General features: G+C 35.2%; 2 protein-coding genes and 1 pseudogene across 3 annotated transcripts; 2 read left to right on the top strand and 1 right to left on the bottom strand.

The window, feature by feature from the left end:
- Positions 1–584: 584 nt before the first annotated feature.
- On the top strand, positions 585–6,440 carry LOC143564885 (protein HOMOLOG OF MAMMALIAN LYST-INTERACTING PROTEIN 5-like). Its single transcript, XM_077052025.1, has 6 exons — positions 585–668; positions 1,606–1,715; positions 3,753–3,828; positions 3,911–4,051; positions 4,161–4,213; positions 5,840–6,440. Exons 1-6 carry the CDS (start codon positions 585–587, stop codon positions 6,438–6,440), a joined length of 1,065 nt encoding a protein of 354 aa, XP_076908140.1.
- Positions 6,441–8,982: 2,542 nt separating this feature from the next.
- Positions 8,983–10,051, bottom strand: LOC143564884 (beta-fructofuranosidase, insoluble isoenzyme 1-like). The gene is made up of 4 exons (XM_077052024.1): positions 10,037–10,051; positions 9,655–9,813; positions 9,338–9,600; positions 8,983–9,253 (listed from the first exon to the last, which is right to left on the bottom strand). Exons 1-4 carry the CDS (start codon positions 10,049–10,051, stop codon positions 8,983–8,985), a joined length of 708 nt encoding a protein of 235 aa, XP_076908139.1.
- A 39-nt stretch (positions 10,052–10,090) lies between these two features.
- LOC143564883 (beta-fructofuranosidase, insoluble isoenzyme 1-like) lies at positions 10,091–11,842 on the top strand (annotated as a pseudogene). Its single transcript, XR_013140957.1, has 5 exons — positions 10,091–10,095; positions 10,299–10,932; positions 11,010–11,168; positions 11,255–11,490; positions 11,579–11,842. The product of XR_013140957.1 is annotated as a beta-fructofuranosidase, insoluble isoenzyme 1-like (transcript).
- The last annotated feature ends 13,482 nt before the right edge of the window (positions 11,843–25,324 follow it).

Below are 25,324 nucleotides of genomic sequence, written 5' to 3'. Positions count from 1 at the left end.
TGGGGTTCCGATTCAGATTCTGAGCTTGATCGAAGAGATAAAGTCGATGGGTTTCCTTTGGGTTAAAAACAGGTCCAAAAGGAAAGGGTTGACGTTGGAAGATTGGAAAAGGTTTCGGTTGTAATCTTTTTAGTTTGTAGTTTGTTTTTGTTTCTTGGGTGGTGCCCGGATGGGTTTTTGTCGCAAGTGCGGCGGTTTGGTTTGTTGTTTTTGACGGTTCTAGCTTCTTGCAAGTTTTTATTAATTTTATGTAATTTTGTTGGTCGTTTAAAAAAAATATCATTGTTTATTAATTATTATTATTAATATTAATATTAATATTAATATTATTATTATTTCTGAGAGCAAGCAACTCCAAGTTTGATTGATCAAAAGGCTGGTTTGGGTGATGGTAAAAATGGCGAAGGAGAAGGAACCAGCGAAGCTACTGTTGCCTTACCTTCAACGTGCTGATGAATTGCAAAAGCACGAGCCACTTGTCGCATATTATTGTATACATACATACATACTCTAAACCCTAATTTGTTTGTAAATTACTTAGCTCAATTGTTTGTTTGTTTTGAGGTCGATTATATATATATGCGATGGAACGAGGGTTGAAGATCCCCGCGAATGAACGAACGAACGAACTAAAACCACCAGTCTCTCTCATCAAACAGCTTGAAAAGGTTCGAGTTAACTAGTTGCTGGTGATTTCATTTTACATATAAGTTTTGCTGAGGGAGGAAAAACAGTTATCTCATTCCATACACTAGCAATTAATGAGAATGCACATTTGCACAATGGCTCTGAGATATTGAAGATTGAACGCAGGCTCAATGAATACGGATTACATCATGCCACCCGTCTTCATCGACCATGCGTTCAACCTTTCAATCGTTATGATCTATGAGCCACTATTTTTCGTCATTGTGTCTTTTTTCCGTTATATTATGCTCGGCATTATGTCTATATTTTGCGATCCATTGTGTCTTTGTACCCTTCTTGGATTTAGGAGATTGTGTAGAATAACTTAACCTTTAAGTTTATTATCCTAGAATCTTTGTATTACACGTGTGGAAAATATAAAATTCTTAAATATGTTAAAATTAATATACGATTTGAGTTTTGAAAATTTAATACTATTTTTAACGTAATAATGTAATTTGACTTCCATTTACTATTTGATTGAAAACAAAATTTACATAATTGGATTTCAAAGTTTTTTAAAATAAATGTGTTTAATTGGTATAATTAGTACTTTCTTCGAAAATATATTATTATTAAAAAGAATGATGTAATGGGAAAAAAATGATATGGATGCGAAACGTTGCATGAAAGATACTTTGTTATTAGACAGTATATATATATACCACATTGATTGTAGATGTTAATCAATGTATGATTATTTTGATGATTTAGCCTTATCCAATCTTAGATCATAACAACTGGAATGTAAACTGATTATTTTGGAATCTGTTGCAACTTCTCTGGCAGTAGCTACTGATTGTTCTTTGTAATAACTTGAATTAATGTTTATGTAGGTATTAGGTAATTTGTTTTTATATGTGTTACAGATCTTTTGTTCTGTTTCATCATCTAGGTTTATTGTTTGTTTGTTTACAGGATAAGAAGTCACTGCAGTTGGGGCCTGATGATCACCTGCACTTAGAAGGATTTGCATCAAACGTCTTTGCAAAGGCCGATAAGCAAGACCGAGCTGGGAAAGCTGATCTGTATGATAACTTTTCTTTTTATGATATGGCTATTTTTATTAACACTTGTTTGCTAAATATTTTACCTGTGATTGTCTTCTTGTTATATGTTATATGTAGCTTTCTACTTATATATCTTTGGTTCTGTTAATTTGTCTGATGTGTGTTTTGGAGCCGAGGGTGTCTATGGAAACATCTAGGGGTGTTAAACGGGTCTTGTTCGCGGGTTGCAGGGTCCAACCCAACACGAACACAAACCTGAAAACCGTCAAGACATGTGTTCCCAAACACGACCTGAAACTTTTTTCATTTTTGTTTTCACATTTTAATACTTCAAATTTACATTTTTACAACATATGCAAATTTATATAAAAGAATTACATTTTAATAAAAAAGTTTTAGGTCAATTTCCTTTTTAATTAAAATTTTACTATAAATACACTTAGCTTATTTAAATTATTACATGAAAACATTTTGAAAAAATAAAATGCAAAGTAGTTGGGTTAAAAATTTACACCCGTAGAAGCAGTGTTTCTATCGTTAAGGATAGAAGTAAGGTTTGCTTACATCCCGCCCTCCCTAGACGGCTAGACCCTACCAATAGCTTTGCTATTTGTGGGATTTATTTGGTATGGTGGTGGTGGTTGTTGCTGCTTAAGATTTTACCTGAATGGGTTATTGCGCTTGAAAAGGCTTCTATAGTCATATGCTTTAAGTTTGCGCATCTGAGAAGCTCACATCTTCTTTTTAGATGCCCCATAAGAAAACAGTTGCTTTTGGTTGAAACTAAACATTGAAGTTCATTTTCATTAATTGTTATTAGTCTAGTGATTTGGACATTTTTTTCAAGTTTAGGATGCTATCACGATAGTTTATTGCCCAGTTATTAGATCACATCAGCTGATGTCCCTTTCCCATTATAACACATTTATCAAGATTATAAACCATTCCCATAACATATGTGATATAACACAAAAGCCGTTCATATTAACCTTTTTTATTCATATTGAATCACTACCCATGCACACGCTAACTAACTCTTAACCATGCAGATACCACACATTTATTGTACATTTAAGATTTAATAACACACACAAATGCGCGCGCACGCGAGCACATATTTCAGCCTAAAAATAGTATAGCAGGGCAAGTCGTACTCACCTTGACGCATAAAATGTGTATTGATTCTGGTTTGCTCGTCGGGTGACTTCATCGCTGCCAACACCTTTGGCTTCTCCCTCTGTATCCCTCTCTTCTTCCTCTCGGCTTCTCTCTTTCTTCCAAACTGCTGCCTATCATAATGTGAGAGGGAATGTTTTCAGCTGGTTTACACCACTAGATGTGGGGAGTTGGTTACAATCTTCTCCCCTAGTTCATCTCAAGTTTACACTTGATAGTTGACACCCTTCTATTATATGTCACTATCAACACAGGGCGTGGAGGCGGCTCCCTGTGCACTTTTGGGTCAAAATTGGGGTCTGTAATTGGAGAGACTGATATGTAAAAACAACCAAAGGGTTGCATAAATTACGAGGGGTGAAGCTGATATGTAAAAACAACCAAAGGGGCTGCATAAACTATGAGGGGGTGAAGTTGATATGTAAAAGAGACGTGAGACATGGCTTCTGGTTGGACATACAGCAACACCTTGCGCACATGAACCTCGTCTCACGCCTCAGCTTTAGGGACCTAAATGTCTTGGAGCGCCTCATGCTTTTTAAAACCAAGCCATAGAAATAGTTGAATAGTAGGACATTTTCAAGATTTACATATGGTTCTCCAGTTATGATATTAAATGGTTTGTCAAAGCTGAAATTTGTCATTTAAAGTTTCTTTCAAGTCAACTGACTACTTTTGTATCTTCAAGGGGGCTTAACAGAGAGTTTCTTTTAGTCTTTAAGTATTCGACTGTTGGTAAATATTGTTCATTTTAAAACATATAACTGCTGGAAAAGACTTCAGTCCGAATTTGTTTCATCTCATCTTTCTACCCGATCCATACATATAACTGTTTGGTGATTACTATCATAATGTTAATACTTGATTTTAAACTTGTAGGAATACAGCAAAGACGTTTTATGCCGCCAGCATATTTTTTGAAATCCTTAACCAGTTCGGCGATGCCCAGCCTGAGGTGAGATCACTTTCTTCATTGTGATTGGTAATTAAAGTAGGGGAAAAAGATATTGATATATTATACTTGGTTTGTTAAAAAGCTTGAGCAGAAACAGAAATACGCAGCATGGAAAGCAGCCGATATAAGAAAAGCTATTAAAGAAGGAAGAAAGCCTGTACCGGGCCCACCTGGTGGTGATAAAGATAATGATCTCTCCGATACATCAAGTAGTGGATACTTAAGATCTTATTCAAATATTATCTAAAGCATATTGTTTTTATAATCATATTTTGTGCATTGTTTTTTTATTACACTTTTTTATGAACGTGTTATAATTTGTGTTTCGGCAGGACTTGGAACCGAGCAGGAATGAGCCGCAACCAACTACCGGACCGCCACCAGTGTTAGTTGTATTTAGTTATAATTAGGGTTTTAGCCCATATAGTTGGCTAAAGCCCATGGGCCTTTTATGGGTTGATAGCTAGGGTTTATTTGTGTATAAATAGATGTAGTTGTTTATGTATTTCTCACACCTTCAAGTAATAAACATTACTTTCACTACAACCATCTTCTTTACATGGTATCAGAGCTACGGCTCTCGATCCAAACCCTAGCCGCGATCTGACCCGAACCCGAGTCTGACCAGCCGTCACCAGCAGCCTTCAGATCTGAAACAAGCTCCTGCCTTGTTTCCTGTCCTGTCACGAAATCTTTTTTTTTCTTTCCGACCGTGAAAGTACTGTTCACTGACGAGCATTGTTCACGTGGAATCACTGTTCATCGCGGAAATACTATTCATGCCGGAAAACACTGTTCACGCCGGAAATACTGTTCACGCGGAAACACTGTTCACGCCGGAACTCAAGCAGTTTCTTCGGTCTTAGTTTCAGGTCAGCGACTTAGGTCGATTGAGGTATTTCCTTGGCATAGAAGTATCCCGCTCTCCACAAGGAATACTTCTCTCCCAACGAAAGTATGTTCTTGATATGTTAACTGGATGTGGCTTACTGGGTTGTAAACCTGTTGATACCCCAATGCTTCCTACAAAGAAACTCCTCCCAAAGGAAGGAGATCCAATGAAAGATCCTGAGCGATACAGACGGTTGGTTGGTAAACTTAATTATTTAACCGTCACACGACCGGATATCTCCTTTACTGTCAGTGTTATGAGCCAATTTATGGCTACACCATACACCGGTCACTGGGATGCTGCCCTTCGTGTCTTAAGATATCTTAAGACCTCACCTGACTTAGGTATATTATACTCCGATCAGGGTCATTGTCGTGTAGGTGCCTTCACGGAAGAAGGAGATGGTCGGATATCAGGGTTCTCAGATGCAGATTGGGCAGGTTGTCCGATTTCTCGACGATCTACCACCGGATATTGTGTGTTTGTTGGAGGAAATCTTGTATCATGGAAGAGTAAGAAGCAACACACGGTTTCCCGGTCGAGTGCCGAATCGGAGTATAGAGCCATGGCAGATGTAACATCAGAGATGACATGGGTTCGTCGTCTTCTCAGAGAGCTCGGGGTTGTTTCTAATGACTTGATGAGGTTATACTGTGATAGTCAGTCAGCCATTCACGTAGCCAAGAATCAAGTATTTCATGAGAGGACAAAACATATTGAGGTCGACTGCCGCCTTATCAGAAATCGAGTAGTAGGCACACAAACTGATCCTCCTTCCATTCAACCAGTTCATGTGAAGACAAATTTTCAGCTAGCAGACATTCTAACTAAACCGCTCCGGAAAGCTCAGATAGATTTTATTTGTAACAAGTTGGGCATGATTAACATCTATGCTCCAACTTGAGGAGTGTTAGTTGTATTTAGTTATAATTAGGGTTTTAGCCCATATAGTTGGCTAAAGCCCATGGGCCTTTTATGGGTTGATAGCTAGGGTTTATTTGTGTATAAATAGATGTAGTTGTTTATGTATTTCTCACACCTTCAAGTAATAAACATTACTTTCACTACAACCATCTTCTTTACGACCAGAATCCCGTCCGCTCCAGTTTTATGAAAAAGTGATCCGCCACCATCGTCTTCAAACATCCAAAAATCACCGCCTTCAAATTATCAACCATCATCTTCAACTGTTTCACCGTCACCGCCAGCATACTCTTCTACTGATTATCCATCCAATAATTTTCATCAAACTTATCACCATCAACCATCTTATCCACAAGAACCTCAACATCACAATTTCCAAAATTACCCTTCACAAGATCCCTCTTTTTCATATCCTAGTTTCCAATCTTACCCTAGTTTTTCTGAAACTACCCTTCCAGCAGTGCCACCTCATTACCCCTCATCTCACTATCAGGGTTCTGAACAATCACCATACTCATCTTCAGCTGCTAGACCTGCAGATTATTCGTTTGCAGGTCAGTACATGCCAAATGCAGCAAATGGGTCTGGTCCGGGCCCAGTTCAAGAACCTGCACCGCCTGCTGTACAGTCATATCAGTATGACAGTAATTACCAGCCTGCCCCTGAGAAAATAGCAGAGGCACATAAGGCTGCAAGGTTTGCTGTTGGAGCTTTGGCGTTTGATGATGTTTTTGTTGCTGTAGATTATCTTAAGAAATCTCTTGAGCTGCTGACTAATCCCTCTGCGAGTGTTTAAATTTACAGCAGGGTTTTGGCTCATTTTGTTTTTGCAAGGGTCGTTTTTTTTTTCTTTCATTGATCTTGTAGTTGATGTGTTTTGGTGAGAAATTGCAGCTTCAAAATTGAGAATTTCACTTTGTAGATTGTGGATGCTTGCTGTTGCTGGTCATATAGCTGTAAAGATGTCATCTTTTTAATATTACTTTCTTGGCCCATTAAGAAAATGCCAGAGCATCTTTGTATTGATACTCGAGTTGATCCTGTGTTTTGGCAATCATAATTCATCCTTTTAAAGAAACAAGTTTCTATATTTTTTAGATAAAAAGAATTTTTCAGATAAAAGTTTTCATTCAGTTCAAGATATTTGGGTCCCCTCAAATATACGGATCAATTTTCGCTACGTGCAAAATATATGTAAAACATGTGTGAAACATATGACGCTCTTGTATAACTTGCTAACTTAAAACAAGTCCAAATGGTTAAAAAACATTCATAACCATTATGTCGCCTCTTTTTCACCCCCATCATCACTATTTGTGTCACCACTGAGATGACAAACGTATCAAATCCTAGGCTCAGGAGATTTGAGTATTTGAGCGAATACTTATAAAACTAAACATTTGTGCTTATATCCGGTGGCCGTTTGAACTAAAAGTTACTGAAAAAGCTGAAATGGGTAAATGCAGGACAAATTAAATCTACTTTATAAAGTCTCAACTTGATGTCGGACATGTTTAATCAGGATATCTTATGTGATTTAAAGTTTAAAATTTAAATGTGATCAAAGGGGTATACTGATAGACCCCGACTACTAGCCGTAGGAACGGGTCAGCTGACACCCGGAACGGGCCCAATAACCACGAAGATCAGGAAATTCCCACGTCAAGCACCACCTGTAGTTTTAGTTTTAATTTTATGTCTTGCAACTTTTATTTTCATTTTAAGTAAATGTTTAGGTTTTAAAAGCAGTTTCACATCAAGTTTAGACGACCTTTATGTACTCGTTTTCAATTGCAATGAAAGGTGGTGGTTTTTATGATTCAATTCTGTTTCTCTCTCGTTGAGTAACTCAGTTTATTATTTCCATTGCTAATCCAAGCTTGGCCCTTTGGGTGGTGTTCTTTGGAACCCTAAGTCCTGAATTGGGTGGTGTTTCTGTATCTCAACTGATTCAAATTCAAATTCCATATCCGTTTCATACTCTGATTTCCCTATCATATACGTAATCAAGTTTCTTGTTGCATGCAAATCTACTATTTAAGGTGTCCAGTTTGACACAGGAGACGTGTTGCATTGATAGAGTTTTAATGATTTATTTGTAAGTACCCTTTTATAACACTGGACGGATTTCGGATAATAAAATTGTGATATTGATTTTTAGACATTACAATATTTTACTAACAAATTAAAACTTAATAAAATAAAAAAAAATAATAGAATCTAATACATGTTTTGGAGACACCCTGTTTGGATCTGTAGTTTGTATTCAAAGTCAACGAATAAGCATGAGTTGTTAAAATCATTACACTAAATCCATGACACCGATTCCCATACAGCTCAAAAATATGATTCCTGCTTCACATTCTTAAAATCAAACCTATAACAAAAATAAAAAATAAAAAAAATGTGACAGTATTAGTACAGGATCCATAGCGAGCCAAATGAATTAAAACATAGCAGATCAGATTCTATTAGACTTGAATATGTAGAGGCTCGGAATATGTGCAGAGAAGGGATATGAATAGACTCATGAGTATGTTATCTATATATATCCTCCATGTAACTCTCATATTAAGATATACAATTGCTAAGTATTAACCGATTCAAGCGGAAATGAGACGGATTGAAAGTCAACCTAAGTGTACTCAAATGCATAAAAACATCCTGAATTGCTTTACTAAATAAAGTCAGGTTAGTTATTGTAATCATATTTAGTGCATTAATCATCCATAAGTTTCTGTAATAATCGTATTAAATGACCTCATTGCTTTCGGGAGCACAAACAAGCACCACCTTACCTTCATTCTCCCTAACTGCAGTGCAGCACATATTTCAGTTGTTTTGACCCCCATATACACCATTTTGAGTTACTTCAATATCCTATGAAACCCTAGATCCCCCCTGGTTTGAGATTATTATTAGATTAGATGCCATGGGAAGAGAAAAGAAAGAAAGAGGGTTTATGTTTTAAAGCTAATTGGATGTTACGTATCAATTGATTTCATTACATCTTAGGCATTACATACAACACCACACATAACATAATAACGTACTACTCAAAAACAAATCAACTTTGAGGACTTTGACTAGTTAGTTACACATCAAGGATGGTTAAAATACATATAATAATTAATTTAGTATAGTCAAGAAAAGAACATTTTACAACATCGACACTTTATTTATTAAAATAGGTCAATTTTCTGCACTTGAGATGAAATTAATAAGAAAAACACCTCACTTGTGATGTTCTATATTCTTAACTAGAAAAGGCAACAACCATTTATTATAAAAAGTCAAACTAGATCTCTGGTAGAAATGCAGCGAAATAGGCGGCGAGTCTAGTTGACGTGGGCCGTCTTCATCGACCACGCCTTGAGTTTTTCGATCGTTACCATCTCCGATCCGTTGTTAAACACATGCAAACGTGCATGCTCGTTAATCGCTACAGTCGGATACACTCGTTCAGTGATGACCGTTTTTCCTCCTTCGGCGAAGCTTTCTACCACCGAGTGATCAATTAAGCTCCTAAGAGAAAGCTTCTTGGCCGTCAGATCAACGTCAACAAAGCCTCCAAATGATGGCTTGTACTTATTTTTGTTCAGTGAGGACCTGCTTACAATTTACAGATCATCAAAATTAACCAATAATAGTTAAAGGCAGGCTAGCTACTTAGAAGTTAGAAAGAGTGCTTACCGGGTAGCATCATAACACAAGAGAACTTTATGTTTGTCTCCTTTCATCTTGAAAATCCTAAAGAAGACGGGCGTGTACTCTTCAAGCTTGCTAGAAGCAAGGGTGACAAGCCCAAATGGTCCTAGCCCGCCTTGTACGGTTGCACCCTTGATATTGCAAATACTTTCTGCTAGAATTGCACCAGGAAAATCTTTTCCCCATTTCTCATCATACAACTCAGCTTTGTCCAGACTTGAGAATCTAAATGTTACATCTATGTCTGCCTGCATTCATATATATTATTATAAACAAAATGATACTGCAACTTAGATACAAACCTGCACTGCATTAATTCCTTTGATTTCAATGATATCACCTTTGCTGATATTCACACTGGTCACTTGTATCTTGTGACCCCTTAGGCTTTCCAATTCTGCAATTGGCCACTGTACCAATTGGTGTCCACTAGGGTCCAACCACACCTTACGCGGGATCAACTACATATATCGATCATGTATGTAAGTTTGCCATTAGAAAAAATAAAATAAATAAGAGTAACATAGATAGTAAACAATTAATATAGTTACTTGAATTCCCGCCCATCCCTTGGCAATATCTTCACTTTTACTGCTTAACTCCTTTATCCAACCCCACAAGATCCTCCGCTTCTTGACCGGATCGTAAAACGTTTTGGAAGCATAGAGGTCTCCGTATTCATACCTTAGTCCAGCCCATCCATCAATTGAAGTATTATCTGGGATGTATATATCTTTAATGAGGTTGTACCTACCAATGGTGTAGTAATCAAATTTGGTTACGCCTGGCTCGCCTTGAACACGTGTTTAATTTCTTCCCCTACGGTTGAAGTGTCTAGCCCGTCTGTTCCTTGTGATGACACTGGGTAAAAGTCCACACACTCCCACATACCAACATCCTTGGAGTGTAAGGGACGTTTTGACCTGGTCCAGTTGATAAAATCAAGGCTTTGGTACAAGTACGCGACGCCTCTAGAGTCTATCTTAAGTACGGATCGGAATAGTTGGCCGGTATCGGGTAGAAAATGGATTAAGCCGGACAACAACCCAATCATTAAACCAATAGACGAAAATGTATCATCTTTTCAGGACCCTACAACTGCATGGTTCAATAGAGGTCATTGGAAAATTGCTGTTGGTAGTAAGAGGGACTCTAGAGGCGTTGCATACTTGTACAGAAGCCGCGATTTTATCAACTGGACCAAGTCATAACATCCCTTAGACTCCACGAAGGATGTTGGTATGTGGGAGTGTGTGGACTTTTACCCAGTATCATCGCAAGGAACAGACGGGTTAGACACTTCAACCGTAGGGGAAGATATTAATCATGTATTCAAGGCGAGCCTCGACGTAACCAAGTTTGATTATTACACCATTGGTAGGTACAACCTCATTAAGGATAAATACATCCCAGATAATACTTCAATTGATGGATGGGCTGGACTAAGGTATGATTATGGAAACCTCTATGCTTCAAAGACGTTTTATGATCCAGTCAAGAAGCGGAGGATCTTGTGGGGTTGGGTCAAGGAGATAAGCAGTAAAAGTGAAGACATTGCCAAGGGATGGGCTGGAATTCCAGTAATTATATTGTTTACTATGTTACTCTTATTTATTTATTTATTTTTTCTAATGGCAAACTTACATGATCGATGTAGTTGATCCCGCTTAAGGTGTGGTTGGACCCTAGTGGACACCAATTGGTACAGTGGCCAATTGCAGAATTGGAAAGCCTAAGGGGTCAGAAGATACAAGTAACCAGTGTGAATATCAGCAAAGGTGATATCATTGAAATCAAAGGAATTAATGCAGTGCACGTTTGTATCTAAGTTGCAGCATCATTCTATATGAAATGTACTTTCATTACTTATGTGTTTATAATAATATTATTATATGAATGCAGGCATACATAGATGTAACATTTAGATTCTCAAAGTCTGGAAAAAGCTGAGTTGGATGATGAGAAATGGGGAAAAGTTTTCCTGGTGTAATATAGTAGAAAGTATTTGCAAGATCAAGGGCATTTGGGCTTGTCACCCTTGCTTCTAGCAAGCTTGAAGAGTACACGCCCTTCTTCTTTAGGATTTTCAGGATGAAAGGAGGCAAACATAAAGTTCTCTTGTGTTATGATGCTACCTGGTAAGCACTCTTTCTATAAAGCCTTCTAACTTCTAAGTAGCTAGCCTTTAACTATTATTGGTTTTGATGATCTGTAAATTGTAAACAGGTCCTCATTGAACAAGAATGAGTACACGCCATCATTTGGAGGCTTTGTTGATGTTGATCTGACCGCGAAGAAGCTTTCTCTTAGGAGCTTAATTGATCACTCGGTGGTAGAAACCTTTGCCGAGGGAGGAAAAATGGTCATTTCATCACGAGTGTATCCGACAGAAGCAATTAACGAGCATGCACATTTGCATGTGTTTAACAACGGATCGTAACGGTCGCAAAATTGAAGGCGTGGTCGATGAAGACGGCGCATGTCAACTAGACGCCTATTTCACTGAGAGATCTAGTTTGACTTTTTAAGTCAAGGTTCATTAAATGGTTGTTGCCTTTTCTAGTTAAGAATTTAATACATCAGAAGTGAGGTGTTTTTTAGATGGTAGGGCGGACCATTATTTAAGTCAGGAGTAATGTATTAATTTCATCTAAAGTTACAAAATCAAGTGCAGAAAATTGAGTTTAATGTGAGACCTATACGACTTTGACAACAAACCGGTCAAAGTGAAAAAATGCAAATGCATAATTGTAAATAAGATAAAATAACAAAACCGGAAATCAGAACATAATACAAGTACTGATGGTCCGTATTTTAACCAACCTGCAACAAAAAGACGATAAAAAAGAAAGCAAACCATGATCCATTAGAAACGACTCTTTTTCAAAATAAACAATTTAAAACTGCAAATAATTAACAGATTCAAACCCAAAAATATCTAAATTAATTTAAATCAGAAACAAACAGGTCGATAAATAATACCAGAAATACCCTCATTGTTGCGTTTATATATTTTAATAAAATTATCATTTGCAGTGAATGGGTCAAAATTATCAATTTAGTAAATGGGTCAACAATATTTAGTTAATATCTTCTTGTTATCCCAGCAATAGTTTTTACAAATCCAGACTTGTTTTTCTACAAATTACTAATTCCTTTGTAAAAGTCTTGAGATGTTATAAAAATAAAAAAGAAATATCTAAACCTTTTTTAATAAAGTGTCGTCGATGTTGTAAAATTTTCTTGAATATATTATATTATATGTAGACAAAAAATCCAATACAACAATAGTTTATCATACAATAGGTACACGGATCCTCTTTTTTCACGAAATCGATCCATGAAATCACATCCTAACATCACGGAATCATCAGTACCAATCCAATTAATCATTGGTTCATCGAAAAAACAGTTTTGGATCGCTAATCGATCATTTTTTTTTTCACGAAAACCGTTTTTAAGCATTTTAGTTTTTGTCTGAGCGTTTTAGGGATTTGGTTGAGCGTTTTAGTATTTTTGTCTTTGTACATCTCACATACCTCTCATACGTTAAGACATTATTGTACAGTATCTCGACCCATTATATGCAAGTGCTCGTATTTTAACCATCCTTGATGTGTAACAACTAGTCAAAGTCCTCAAAATAAGACTACGGATTACAAACAATACTAACACTCTGTTCCAGAGTTCAAATTATAGAGAGAAAAGAAAAGAAAATGAAGAGAATTAAGAAAAAAAAGGTGTTTCATAGATATTTTAGAATGGAAAGGAAATGAAAATGGTAAGATTCTTTTTCCTTCAAAATTGGAAAGAATCAAAGTGAAAGGAAAGAAGAAAAGCTTTTATCAAACTCAATTACCATCTTGCCCCTCATCATATCGATATCAGTTTATACGTTGCGCTCCTTTTTCTACCAAAAACAAAACCTAGCTGGTCATTCATCATCATAGTACTCCGATGCCGGCGACGACCCAAGCATACCACATACTACAGTTGCTTCTCAACCCCTCTTTTATTAGCTAATCTGAATTTAATATCTAGCACTTTGTTCTAATTTCACATCTTTAAGGTTAAGTTAATTAAGTATGCATAAAAGAAACTTTTGAGGTAATCGACAGGCTTAGTTTGTTCTTTGTTAATTTGAAATTCTAAGCTTCTGATTTTGTAAGAACTTGAAATTTGTTAATTCAAAAGACGAAATGAGAGGCTATGAATGTTCTTTGCTAATACATTATCCTTTTGAATTTAATATCTTGAAATTTAAAGCTTCACAGTTAAAAAAAATACAAAAATCCTCTTAATTCTTGCTTTGAAATTAATGAATTTAGGGGTGCTTACGGTCCACTTTTGACGTTTTTAGGTCAAACGGTGAACCGAACCATTATTAACTGTTTTTTGTAATTGTCTAATCAAAACCCAAAACCGAGACATTACTAACAGTTTGGTTTAGTGTTTTTGCTGCATGTTTTGATGATGGGTCAACAACCGATTTTTAAACAAATAAAATCTAGATTTTTAAACAAATGATTACTCAAAAGATTTAATGTTTAAGTTTGCTGTATGTTTTGATGATGGGTCAACAACCGACCCAACACACATACAAGTAAACTGTGATTGGTGATTGATCGCATGCTACCTAAACCTTCTTATATGTCTTACAAAGTTACAAGTAAACCCAATTTGCTTATGCTGCTTTTTTATATAATACCTGATTCTGCACATTGTGTGGTATTGACTATTGAGTGTGTGTTTACAAATTGCACTTGCTCTAAAGGGTATAAAAGTAAAAATGTAACCTTTTTTTGTTTTCTTTCTATCTCAGGAACACATAACTGTTTAGTTTTCTTTCTTTTCCTCTCATTTTCATTAAACTCGGGAACACGAAATAACATCTCATATTTTCCTTTCTTTTCCCTTCCAATTCCTTTCCTTTCTTTTCTCTTGTTAAATGAAACTCGGGAACAAAGTGTTAGGTTTTTCAATTTTCCATTTTCCAAATATACGTTTGCAATTTCTAATCAAATTCCATGAATATAATTAATTTTAAAATTTAAAAAATCATATTACTCATTTTCTCTACCGAGTCTTATTTATATCCATTTTATTATAAAAAAATCTTTTAATTTTTCTGGTAAATGGGTCAGACGGGTCGTTTTCGGGTCAAAAACTTTAAAACTGGTACTAGTCAAAATCTTTAAAAATTTATACCCATGCATATATATACATAACAAAAAATTCCAATCCGAATCCATTAATAATTTAGCAAGCCCTAAAGATGAATTACCTTTTGGTTTGTTAGCTGCAAGCAATTACTGACTGAAACCTAGATCCCCCTGGCTCTCTTCATCCCATCCCAGTCCATGAAAGGAGATTGATTATTATTATTAGATGCCATGAGAAGAGAAAAGAAAGAGGGTTTATGGTTTAAAGCTAATTGGATGTTACTTATCAATCGATTTCATTACATCTTATCTTACCCACCCGAAGGCATTAGTGCATTACATACAACACCACACATAACATAACATAACATAACATAACTAAAAAACAAATCAACTTAGTAGAATATAATTATAATTATACAAAGTTTAATTTGAATTACTTAAACGAGTCAACCCGTTTTTACATAGCGGGTCGTTAGGTTAGTCACCCCGAAAACGACCCGTCCGACCCATTTACCAAAAAAAAATTAAAAGACTTTTTTTAGAATGAAATGGATATAATTTAGACTTGGTAGAGAAAACGAGTAATATGATTTTCTAATTTTTAAAATTATTTAAATTCATGAAATTTGATTAAAGTTGCAAAAGTATATTTGGAAAATGGAAAATTGAAAAAACGAAAAGAAAAATATAATTATAATTTATACAAAGTTTAATTTGAATTACTTAAACGGGTCAACCCGTTTTTATATAACGGGTCGTTAGGTTAGTCAACCCGAACCCAACCCGACTCGTATGTTAAACGGGTCGTGTTAGTCAACACAAAACATTTTTCTTATGCGAAGATATAAAGAACAAATAAGAAACGCATACCACTCATCCAGTGTTTGGCTGGCTGGAGGTGATAACCTGTTACTAAAAGCTTGCTTGTCGATATGAACAGCGGTGTCAAGCGCCATCGCATGGTAGTTGTTTAAGATGGAGAAAAGAAACAGTAAGGATGCCAAACTCCATACACCTAGTGAAAACCCAAGTCATAATTAAGAAAACAATATTCCTCAATTAATAGCTAGGTAAATTTATAAATTGTTGGAAAGGGTGGGTTGATGATCAAGATGAGTTCTAATCAAAGAGAAAACAAACACTAGACAAGAATGTGTAGAGAGAAACAAAATTAGAGACTGAATGCCAACATGGTTTCTCAATTGTTTCTTGTCATTTTCTTCCAATCAGTTATTTTTTGAGCCCGTTTATTATTGTTATATACTTTTATTATTAATAAAATAAACAAAAACCTAACTAAATAAATATAATATTATACAGTACGTACACCAACCCAACGTGATCATATTTTGGTGTCCAGATCATTATTAGTTACCTTGGTGGGTGGCGGGAAGCAGTGGTAGTAATTTAATTCTCCTCCGGCGAGCATATCTGGAAGGGGTACTTCAGAGCGGTTTGATTGGATAAGATAAATGGTGCGGTGGTGGCCTCGCCGACGGCTGGGATCGTTGAAGATTGTTATGTATTTATTAATGAATTTAATTTGCTTTTGAGTTCGACCGGTAGATGTAATGATTCTAATAAGTTGATTTTATAGTGAGGTAAAGACAACAGTTGGAACCCCAAAATCAACATGTATATACAAAAAAGTCTCCATCAACTTAATTGAGTACCAAGGATTTTTATTTATTGTTATTATTTTTTAAAATCTTACTATTATACTTTTTCTGTATCCAAGGTAATTGACTCCTCATTTCTTAAATTATGGATACAAACATTTAAATGCATATAATTTACTTGGTTATATATATATATACTAGTTTTTGTCCCTCGTATTACGGGGCTGTTTTACATTACTCGTTTTTAATATTTATTTATTTTTTTTGTTTAATTTTATTTATTGTAAGGAAATTTATAATATACTTAGAGTTTGATGATAAAAAAGGTTTCACAAATAACAAAGATGCTATAACCCGGTTTAAAAGTTATCTGGGTTTGGTCAGAGATCCAAGACACGCTTATTTTTTTTACTATAAAATTGTTTCTTAATTATAAATAATATCTTTTAAAAAAATCATATAATAATTTTTAGTATATCCTATTTTATAGGATTTTCACATCAATAATTTGGTAAGAATAATTTTTAATTTAATGAGATGTTATAACCCGTTTAAGGAATATCAGGGTTTGGTAGGACCCATACCCGTGAATTTGGGTCAAATGCATGAGAAGTCTCCATTTAAAAATCAAGCAAACCTGATGACTCCAAAAAAATGGGGAGCGACCACATCGCGACACATAGGATTTTTATGTTTTCAATTATATATATCATAGATACTAGCTTTTAGCCCCCCGAATTACGGGTGTTTCTTACATTCGTCGTTTTCTAATGTTAATATTTTTTTGAATTTTATTTAATTTATTGTAAGAAAATTGTAATATATTTGAATCTATTTTGATCCATTTATGTTTGGTTATGTTTTTTTATGTTTGTTTTTGGATAAAAACATTGAATGAATAATCTATTTAATGTTTTATATTTGTTCATTTAAGTGTGCGTGTATTTATATTCCTTTATGTATGTTTGTGTCCGTTTGTTCATATATGTTCATTTATGTTCGTTTACATTCAATTATGTTCGTTTACGATCTTTTATGTTCATAAATTGTTCATTTAAATTTTAAATGAAATTCAACAAAGAAGGGGCAGTTGATGTAGGTGATGATGGTGGTTGATGTATGAGAGAGGAGGTTGACTATGGTGGGTGGCAATCGGAAGTTAACCGTTGATTGAGAGGAGTGTTCATTTATGTTTGTGTTTGTTTACATTTGTTCATATATGTTTGTTTATATTTGTTCAATTATGTTCATTTACGTTCGTTTAGCTTATTAATGAATGAATATAAATGGACACGGACATTTTCATTTTTTAAACAAACGATTCCTTCTATTCATTTACATGCCTACATTTATAATATAACAAAAAAAAGAGATTTTGGGTTTAGTATTGTTGCCTTTAATGGTCTGGACTTATCATGGCAGACCCCGAGTACCACAACTTATACCAATTACACTTGGTCCCTTTATGTTTATATTTGTTAACTAAATGAACATAAACAAACGTTCAAGAACATAAAGGAACAAATTTTTTGTTCATATTCGTACGTCTATTGAGTAAAAATACACAAATGAACTTCCTGCCAAATAGTTCATTAAACTTCCCACCAAATAGGGCCAACAAAATCTAGAAAATAATAAAACTGAACTTCGGACTCCCTAACACTTTAGTCTTATGGATTGCTTTTTCATGTTTTTCTTCAAGTTCACCTAGGCTAACATCATTTCCACTTCACCATGTCATGCTCTATAACAACAAATCTTATATATTCTTTAAGTTCATTGGTTTGCAACTGAACGTAAGTCTTTTTAACCATTAATTTGACATAAACATTTTTGCTAAATGTAAGTGTTTGTTATTGAATTGTTAAAGATTCTAATCACCTGTTTCTCCTGCCCGGTATAATGCACAGAGCGTGCGTGGGTAGAGTTATTAAAGATAAAGTCTGAACCACAAATAATCCCCAAAATATGCTAGCATCGAAGTAGATAAAAACATAAAGAAACTCAACACAAGTGTTTATAACTATAGAAGTTCCTCTCACACATCCCATCTGCATATATACCAAAAAGTTCATCCATTTTCATCTAAACAAATTAATTGATGAACAACTAAACATACAAAAATATAAAACGTTTAGAGACTAATACTTCCTCAACAACTTTTTCTCTCAGTCGTTGAGATAACCAGAAAGCTTTAATCTCAACTTGTAATTCACTCAACTATCATCATTTATGCAAAATTTAAGAAAAAATCCAGTAAACCCCTATCCGATTAAATAAAAATGGACGCTACATATTTTGAGGGTAAACCCAACCCGGTCCGTCCCATCAAATAAATAACATGTTTTGACCCATTCGTTACCTTACCGAGCCGGGTCAAACGACAAACGGAGGGAAGTTCTCCTTGATGTTAGACAAAAAGGTTAAGATAATGAATCATAATGGTCAAAGATTGTTAACATATGCTAATCAAGACCAATTCAAGAGTAAAGAATGTCAAGCCAGTCGATTCGTATACTTGCAAATTAAATTTATAAAAAGATTTAAGGGTAAATAAAATATAGATCAAGACAAGAACTGCAAATTGACTTCTGATAATAATACCAATGCTAGGAGAAAATGCCTAATGGTTTGCATGTTTACTTATCAACTAATAATATACGTGTTAATTTAACTTTTTGATGGGTTTCGGGGTCTGATAATAACTTGGAGTTCTAATATAATTGACTTATCAGATCTCAATATCTCATTAGCTAAAAATTACAAAACCTTGTTTGAAAGTTGAAAGAATGTCATACATTAAACCTGTAACTATAAAATGAACTATAATGAGCAAAAGTACTCGACGATCTAAAGCAATATAACTACCTAAAATTAAACTTTCACAATCCCTCAATATCATATTGTAACTACCAACACTATGCATTCATATGTAGACATGAAGCATAAATCTGAAGCAACTATGGCACTCTAATCGGTTGTATATATAGCATCATACACATAAAATGTACACATAAAATGTACACGATTAAAGCGAATAAAAAACACAAAACATATATGCACTGAGCTAACTACCTGTTAGCAATGGACGACTTAACCAAGATATGGAAGATGCTAAGCAACCAGGAGTATGGTAAATAAACCAACAATCCATACACGATTATCACCTAAACAGAAGAAAAAACACAATTATAATAGAAACATAAGAGTTACCAACATAATCGTTTGATTTCAAAGTGAATACAAGTGAGAAGAATTGAAGTTAATATATATATATATATAATCGATCTCAAACCTTGCTTCAACCTCATAAACGGTTAGGTTACTTCTGTCAGTTCAAATTTTGAATCAATTATAGAACATCGCAGATTAACAAAAGATGAATTCCAACTTCGATATATGCGATTAGTTTGTTGCATATGATGGGTTTTCTTCTAAGGGTGGTCTCCGTGTCAGAACCGATGCACGAGTTTCCCTTCACGGACGTGTCAGTGTAGTACCCACGGTTCCATACTCGGAGAGAATGTAGATGACAGGGTAATTGGCTCGCCAGTGATCCAAATGTATAACGGTGAATTCAAAGTTTCTATTTAAATCATTTTCGTTTTAAAGGATCATTACCCTTTTATAGAAACACACCAAATTAAGTGATCAGTTAACAGCATACACTTTTCCCTCTTTCAGCTTTTGCTTTAGCGTATACAAGTAATCAAATACGTATAAAAGTTATCTTCTGAAATAATTCAATTAATAACTCATACGCAAATTCTATTTTACAACGTATGATGATGTTTGTTTGAAGATGGGGTTGGAAAGTTTCTTTTATGATTGTTATTAACATGTACTTTTAGAATTTTTGTATTTATTTCTTTTTGCCCTGTCAAAGAGAGTAAATCGAACTGATCACGTCAATACTTTTTCCTATTTTAAGTTTAATAAAATACGGTATTAAGTTTATTGATTGCGTGTTTTGTAACTTGGAGTTGGTGAATTGCTGGTTTACTAAGAGCATTCTCAACCATTCTCTATAGTTGTCAAACCCATATAATTTAGGGTAAATTTTAAAAAATTCATCAAAATCACCTCTCTAATCCATTCCCTATTATATGGATGAGTTATATGGCAACTAAAGTAAAACCAAAATATAGGGACTCACTTTTGATCTATACCACATAATATATCACCATTTACTATATAACAAGACAAAAGAGAAAAAAATAATAAAGAATTAATTTATGGATATGAATAGGGAATAGAATGTAGAAGATTTTTAAAGAATGATAGATAAATATATGGAATGGTGTTTTCTAGCTAAATTGTAAGGAAAAATATATGGAATGGGCTGTGAATGCTCTAAGTTGGTGTAAATCATTCATGCTTGGATAAAATTATCCAACTCATTACATTTTGGTTCGGTGAAAGATATTTTGGAATTTCCAAACTTGCATAAGAATAACAAGAGTGTGTGGTAATTCAATCAATTTCGGCCGTAGCTTGTTCGTATTTAACAAATTGAATTAAAGTATTCAATTACAATTGAGAGGTGGCTAAGGGGGTAACAGGCTGTGCCGTCACTCCTTTTGAATAATAAAAGGATATTGGTTTTAATACTATCAACTTTCACCCGTTGGTTGATAACACTCCCAACTTTCGATTTGTTACCCACTGCTCCCAACTTTAACCTATTTGTTTTTGGCACTCCCGAACTTAACGAACCCTAACTCTGTTAGTTTTCTTGCTAATGTGGCATGTTTTTTAATGACATGGTATGCGTATGTTGCATTTTTTTAAAAAATTTGTGAGAACCACACCTCCACTTCATCATCTTATCCATAAAATCGTAACCTAAACATAACTACCACCACCAGACCTCCACCCTTAGCCACCTCCATTATCACCACCAATAGCCTTTGTCTACCACCAACAACCAAGTGGTGGTCGCCGCCGCTCCTGAAATCACCCCGCCAGTTAGGGGCCAATATGACACATTTCCGACTATATATTCAGGCCAAGCCCACAAACACCGACATAGGATTTTTCCGGCTACACCTGCAAACAATCTTCCACACACACAAAATGGGGTGTTGATGTGCGATAAACTATATATAAATATTAATAACTAATTTTCGCAATTAAACACTAAGTCTTAAATTTATAAACCCAAACAATCCAAACTAAGCTTCACACAAACGACAAGTGTACCGGTCGCGTAGCAACACAGTCTAATGAAAATCCGGGTGTCGAACACAAAGACACGTGAGAACGGCTCAGATAATTAACCCTAATCTATGTCTTGCCTAAATAATATATTTCTGTATCTTATTTATTTATACTAACTTAACTAATTTAACTTAACTAACAGTGAAATTTAACGGAATTAACGATAATAAGAAAACGAATCGCCTAGGTAAGATGACTTAACGTTCGTAAGATGACACGGGTGCAAACATGCGGTTGAAACCAGAGTTCTAAAGATGGGCTAACATAGGTGAGGTCAAGGCAACTGGGTCCATACGGCGTCTAGATAGCTTTTAATTCATGGTAGTTAATCTACGTACCCTAATAACTCATCACTTGGTCCATGTCTAAGTTACAGATCTCACTAAGGCTAGAGCTATTACAAACCTAGGAGAAGAGGGGTAATTCAATACTAAGGACAAAATAACTCAACTTACAAACTTAACCTAGCCGACAATAGGAAAACGACACGTGGTCTCGCAACGACTAACCCGATCAACTAACAAGAAAGATAAGCCGACACCTAAGGTCTTGATCCAACTCAAAGGTGGTGAACTCATTGACTTGAATGACTTAAGAAACATAAACCCTAATGGTGACGTCTACCAAACTCAATCAACACACAAAGTATTAACCGAACTATGTAATTAGCAACTACACGAAACTAATTCATGCAATAATCAATCACACGGGGCACATGCAACCTAAAACAAATCTAGTGCAGTGGGTATACATAGAATAAAATCACAAAATATGAACTTTACAATAGAAAAACAATCAACCACTTGTTAAGCACCCTAAACTAGTTAATTTGAACCGTTAAACATCAAACCTAGGTAATTCTAACCACTCTAGCCAATCATAATCAATGAACAACAACAAATATATATAAAGTATTAAACATGTTCATATAAATCTGATTACAAAAGGTTCGAATGATTAAAACTCAAAAACGAACTTAAAATCGTTAAATCAATCAAAACCGACAACCAATGGATAAAAGATAGAACTGTAAGCTTGTCCTCCTAGGTTTCTCCCCTAGAACAGGTGTGGTGGCTTGAAAGATGATTAAAATTCGTTCATAGGGTTTATTTTCCTTAAATATATCTCTAAACTTGCTTAACAAGTCAAAACTAGGTCAAAACCCAAGCTCACAAGCTCACTATAGGACAAAACAGTCGGGCTGCTTGATTTTGGGCAGCATCTTGGACATGGGGGCGCCGCGTAGCGCGACCTTGGACCCCCACCTTGGTCGTGTGGTGCAGGCAAGGCCTTTTTCGTCCGTTTCTTTGTTTTCAAGCTCGTTAAAACTCGTATAAGCGTTCCGTCTTCGATACAATATTCGTTAAGCTTCGTTTCTTCTTCTTAGTTCTCATTTTCCATGCACTTCAACCATGGTACCTACATCAATCAATAATATGTAACTTTAAGCATGAAACAATGGACAATCGTTAAAAGTTAAGCGTAAATCAAGAGCAACAATGGGGTAAAAATCTATGTATTTCGTAACACATCGAATATCCCCACACTTAAACCTTTTTCATCCCTGAAAAAGTAATTTGCATAGGATCATAACCGATAGGTAATAGCAACTCAACTCTTTGACTTTTTTCAATAGTTATAATTCAAAAACATTATCAAAACACTAACCACGATTACCAGTGTATTGGTCCACTTTAAACCTATGCCCTTTCCATACATAACGAGACAAATACGTGTGATTGTTTTTAAGTTGATATGTACTGGTGGAAGCCAAAATTAATATTAATATTTTTTTTTCTTTTGCTTGGTTTTACCGACCGGAAACCACCCCAAGTTGACTTAAACCTCATATCTATCTGAACAAAACATAATAACATTTAAGCAAAACTGAGATGATTAGGGATATTGTTTATCCACCTAAATTTAAGCATTAAGGTCTACTAGGCAACCACTTAGATATTTAATTAAGTTCAATTAAGAACTAACTAGCTAGTTTTCCCCACTACATGGTATACCCCCATTATCAACAAACACCGCAGGACCATCACCGTCGGTGAGTATACACGAATTCATCTGTGGGTTTACATATGACGTGAGCCTTGTGGTCTGTTTCTTAATAGTAATAGGACGCGAGAAAGGAGACCTCATATGGCTAACAGTGTGGTTTGATTAAGCCACTTATGTAATTTGCACTTTAAAGCACGAGTGATCAAGTTTTATGACTTATGATTTGGCAATAAATTGCGGGTTTGTTGTTTTTAGCTTATTTAAATATTCACAAATCCACTTAGGCGATGTGAATACCCAGATGATATACCGTATACCGACCCATAGTCTCCGAACCCTGGAGCATCTCATTAATACATGATTTAAGGTTATAAAACCATACACATATGAAGTGTCCACCACTAAAACTAGAAGTATGTTTTTTTTATGTTTATATCATGGGCTAACTAGTATACCCTAACGTTAAACCTACCCAAGCATCGTATGTCAACATTCAGATTTTCATAAAAATTTAGCAATCAAATCAAATATGAGGCTTAAGTATGGCCCTGGCTTTCATCCCAAAATTATTATAATGCATCCGACCAAAGTTCAAGTAAATTAAGATTCAATTAAAGTCAAACATGTACTGTCTATACCAACTAAAGAGCTGAGCCCACCGACACATCCCAAATTATATGCTCTGATTCAAAGAAAAAATTCATTTTTCTTTTAAGAATTCAGAGTGATAATGATCAGTAGTTAATATCATTTCCTGTTTAATGCAAAAATTTGAAAACAAGGGACAAAAAATTTAAAATCTTTTACCGTTTTTAATTAATTTTTCTCTTAAACCTTTATTTAATTTAATTTTTTTATTTATTAGTACATTTAAAACATCAATTTCCTATCCCCACACTTAAATTTCACATTGTCCTTAATATGAGACAGGAAAAGACAAAAATGAAATAAATAAAGAAAAATGGAACAGACTCCCCTAGTAAATAACAATGAACGTGTGTCATGAGTCATGTTACGTGCCCTCCAATTCAAATGCAAGCCTAAAACTCAAATTCTCTCTACTAAGTAGTCAGTCACGAACAAAAGCGGCACTCATCCAATCAATAATACAGCAACGTCACTACATACCAAAAGTCAGTAAGTATCCCCCACACTTGATGCAAACTCCAGCACACCAACCAACCCCAGAATAACCTGCAAGAGAAGAAACACCTGAAATAGCAAAAAAAAAATAGAAGCAAAATAAAATAATAATAACGAAACATATTACCGGGTTGCCTCTCGGGAAGCGCTAAGTTTACATAATAGTCTTCAGCCGGGCTAGCTCCTAAAACCTCAATCAGGAGACTTCTCCTTTATCAGCTTCCCATCAATGCTCCTCAAGACTCTCCGTTTAGTAGGGAAGAAACCAACTGCAAAACTCATGTGGTCCTGAAAATCTGAATTCAACTCGAACCACCAATTCATGAATTCCCCCGAAAATGATTCAGTAAAGTGAGGTGGGGAATTCAAACTCGTCATCAAACCATGATCCTTAAGCCCATATATTCTCTTTCTATTTCTTTTAGCCAACTTTTTCAACCTCGACATGTCCCGAATGGAGATTGAGTACGGTTCATGTTTAGGATTTTCACAATCAAAGTGCAATGTTGAAAGACTTAATCACCAACCACCTCATGGCTTTCCTCACAAGGCTCCTTCGTGATCCCCGTACTTAGCTCGTTGTACAATAGATCCTCAAGCAACTTTAAATCACCAAGTGGGTCAAACTCTCATTCATCTATAATGGTAAAATCCATTAAATCTTCACCAAACTCATCCCTAAACTCGTCCTCCCATGAAGTAACATATTCCTCAATTTGACTTTCCATACCATCAACCTCGAACTCAATAATCGGCTCACTAAGTTGTGACTGACTCATTAAACCAAGCTGCATTCCATCTAAAGCTTGTTGGGTCGA

The sequence above is a fragment of the Bidens hawaiensis genome, unplaced genomic scaffold, assembly GCF_021521415.1.
Source record: "Bidens hawaiensis isolate Kalapana, Puna unplaced genomic scaffold, B.hawaiensis_p1.1 tig00022169_1, whole genome shotgun sequence".
NCBI classification, from domain to species: domain Eukaryota; kingdom Viridiplantae; phylum Streptophyta; class Magnoliopsida; order Asterales; family Asteraceae; genus Bidens; species Bidens hawaiensis.
The sequence above is the reverse complement of the archived record's forward strand: the minus strand, read 5'-3'. Positions and strand labels throughout refer to the sequence as shown.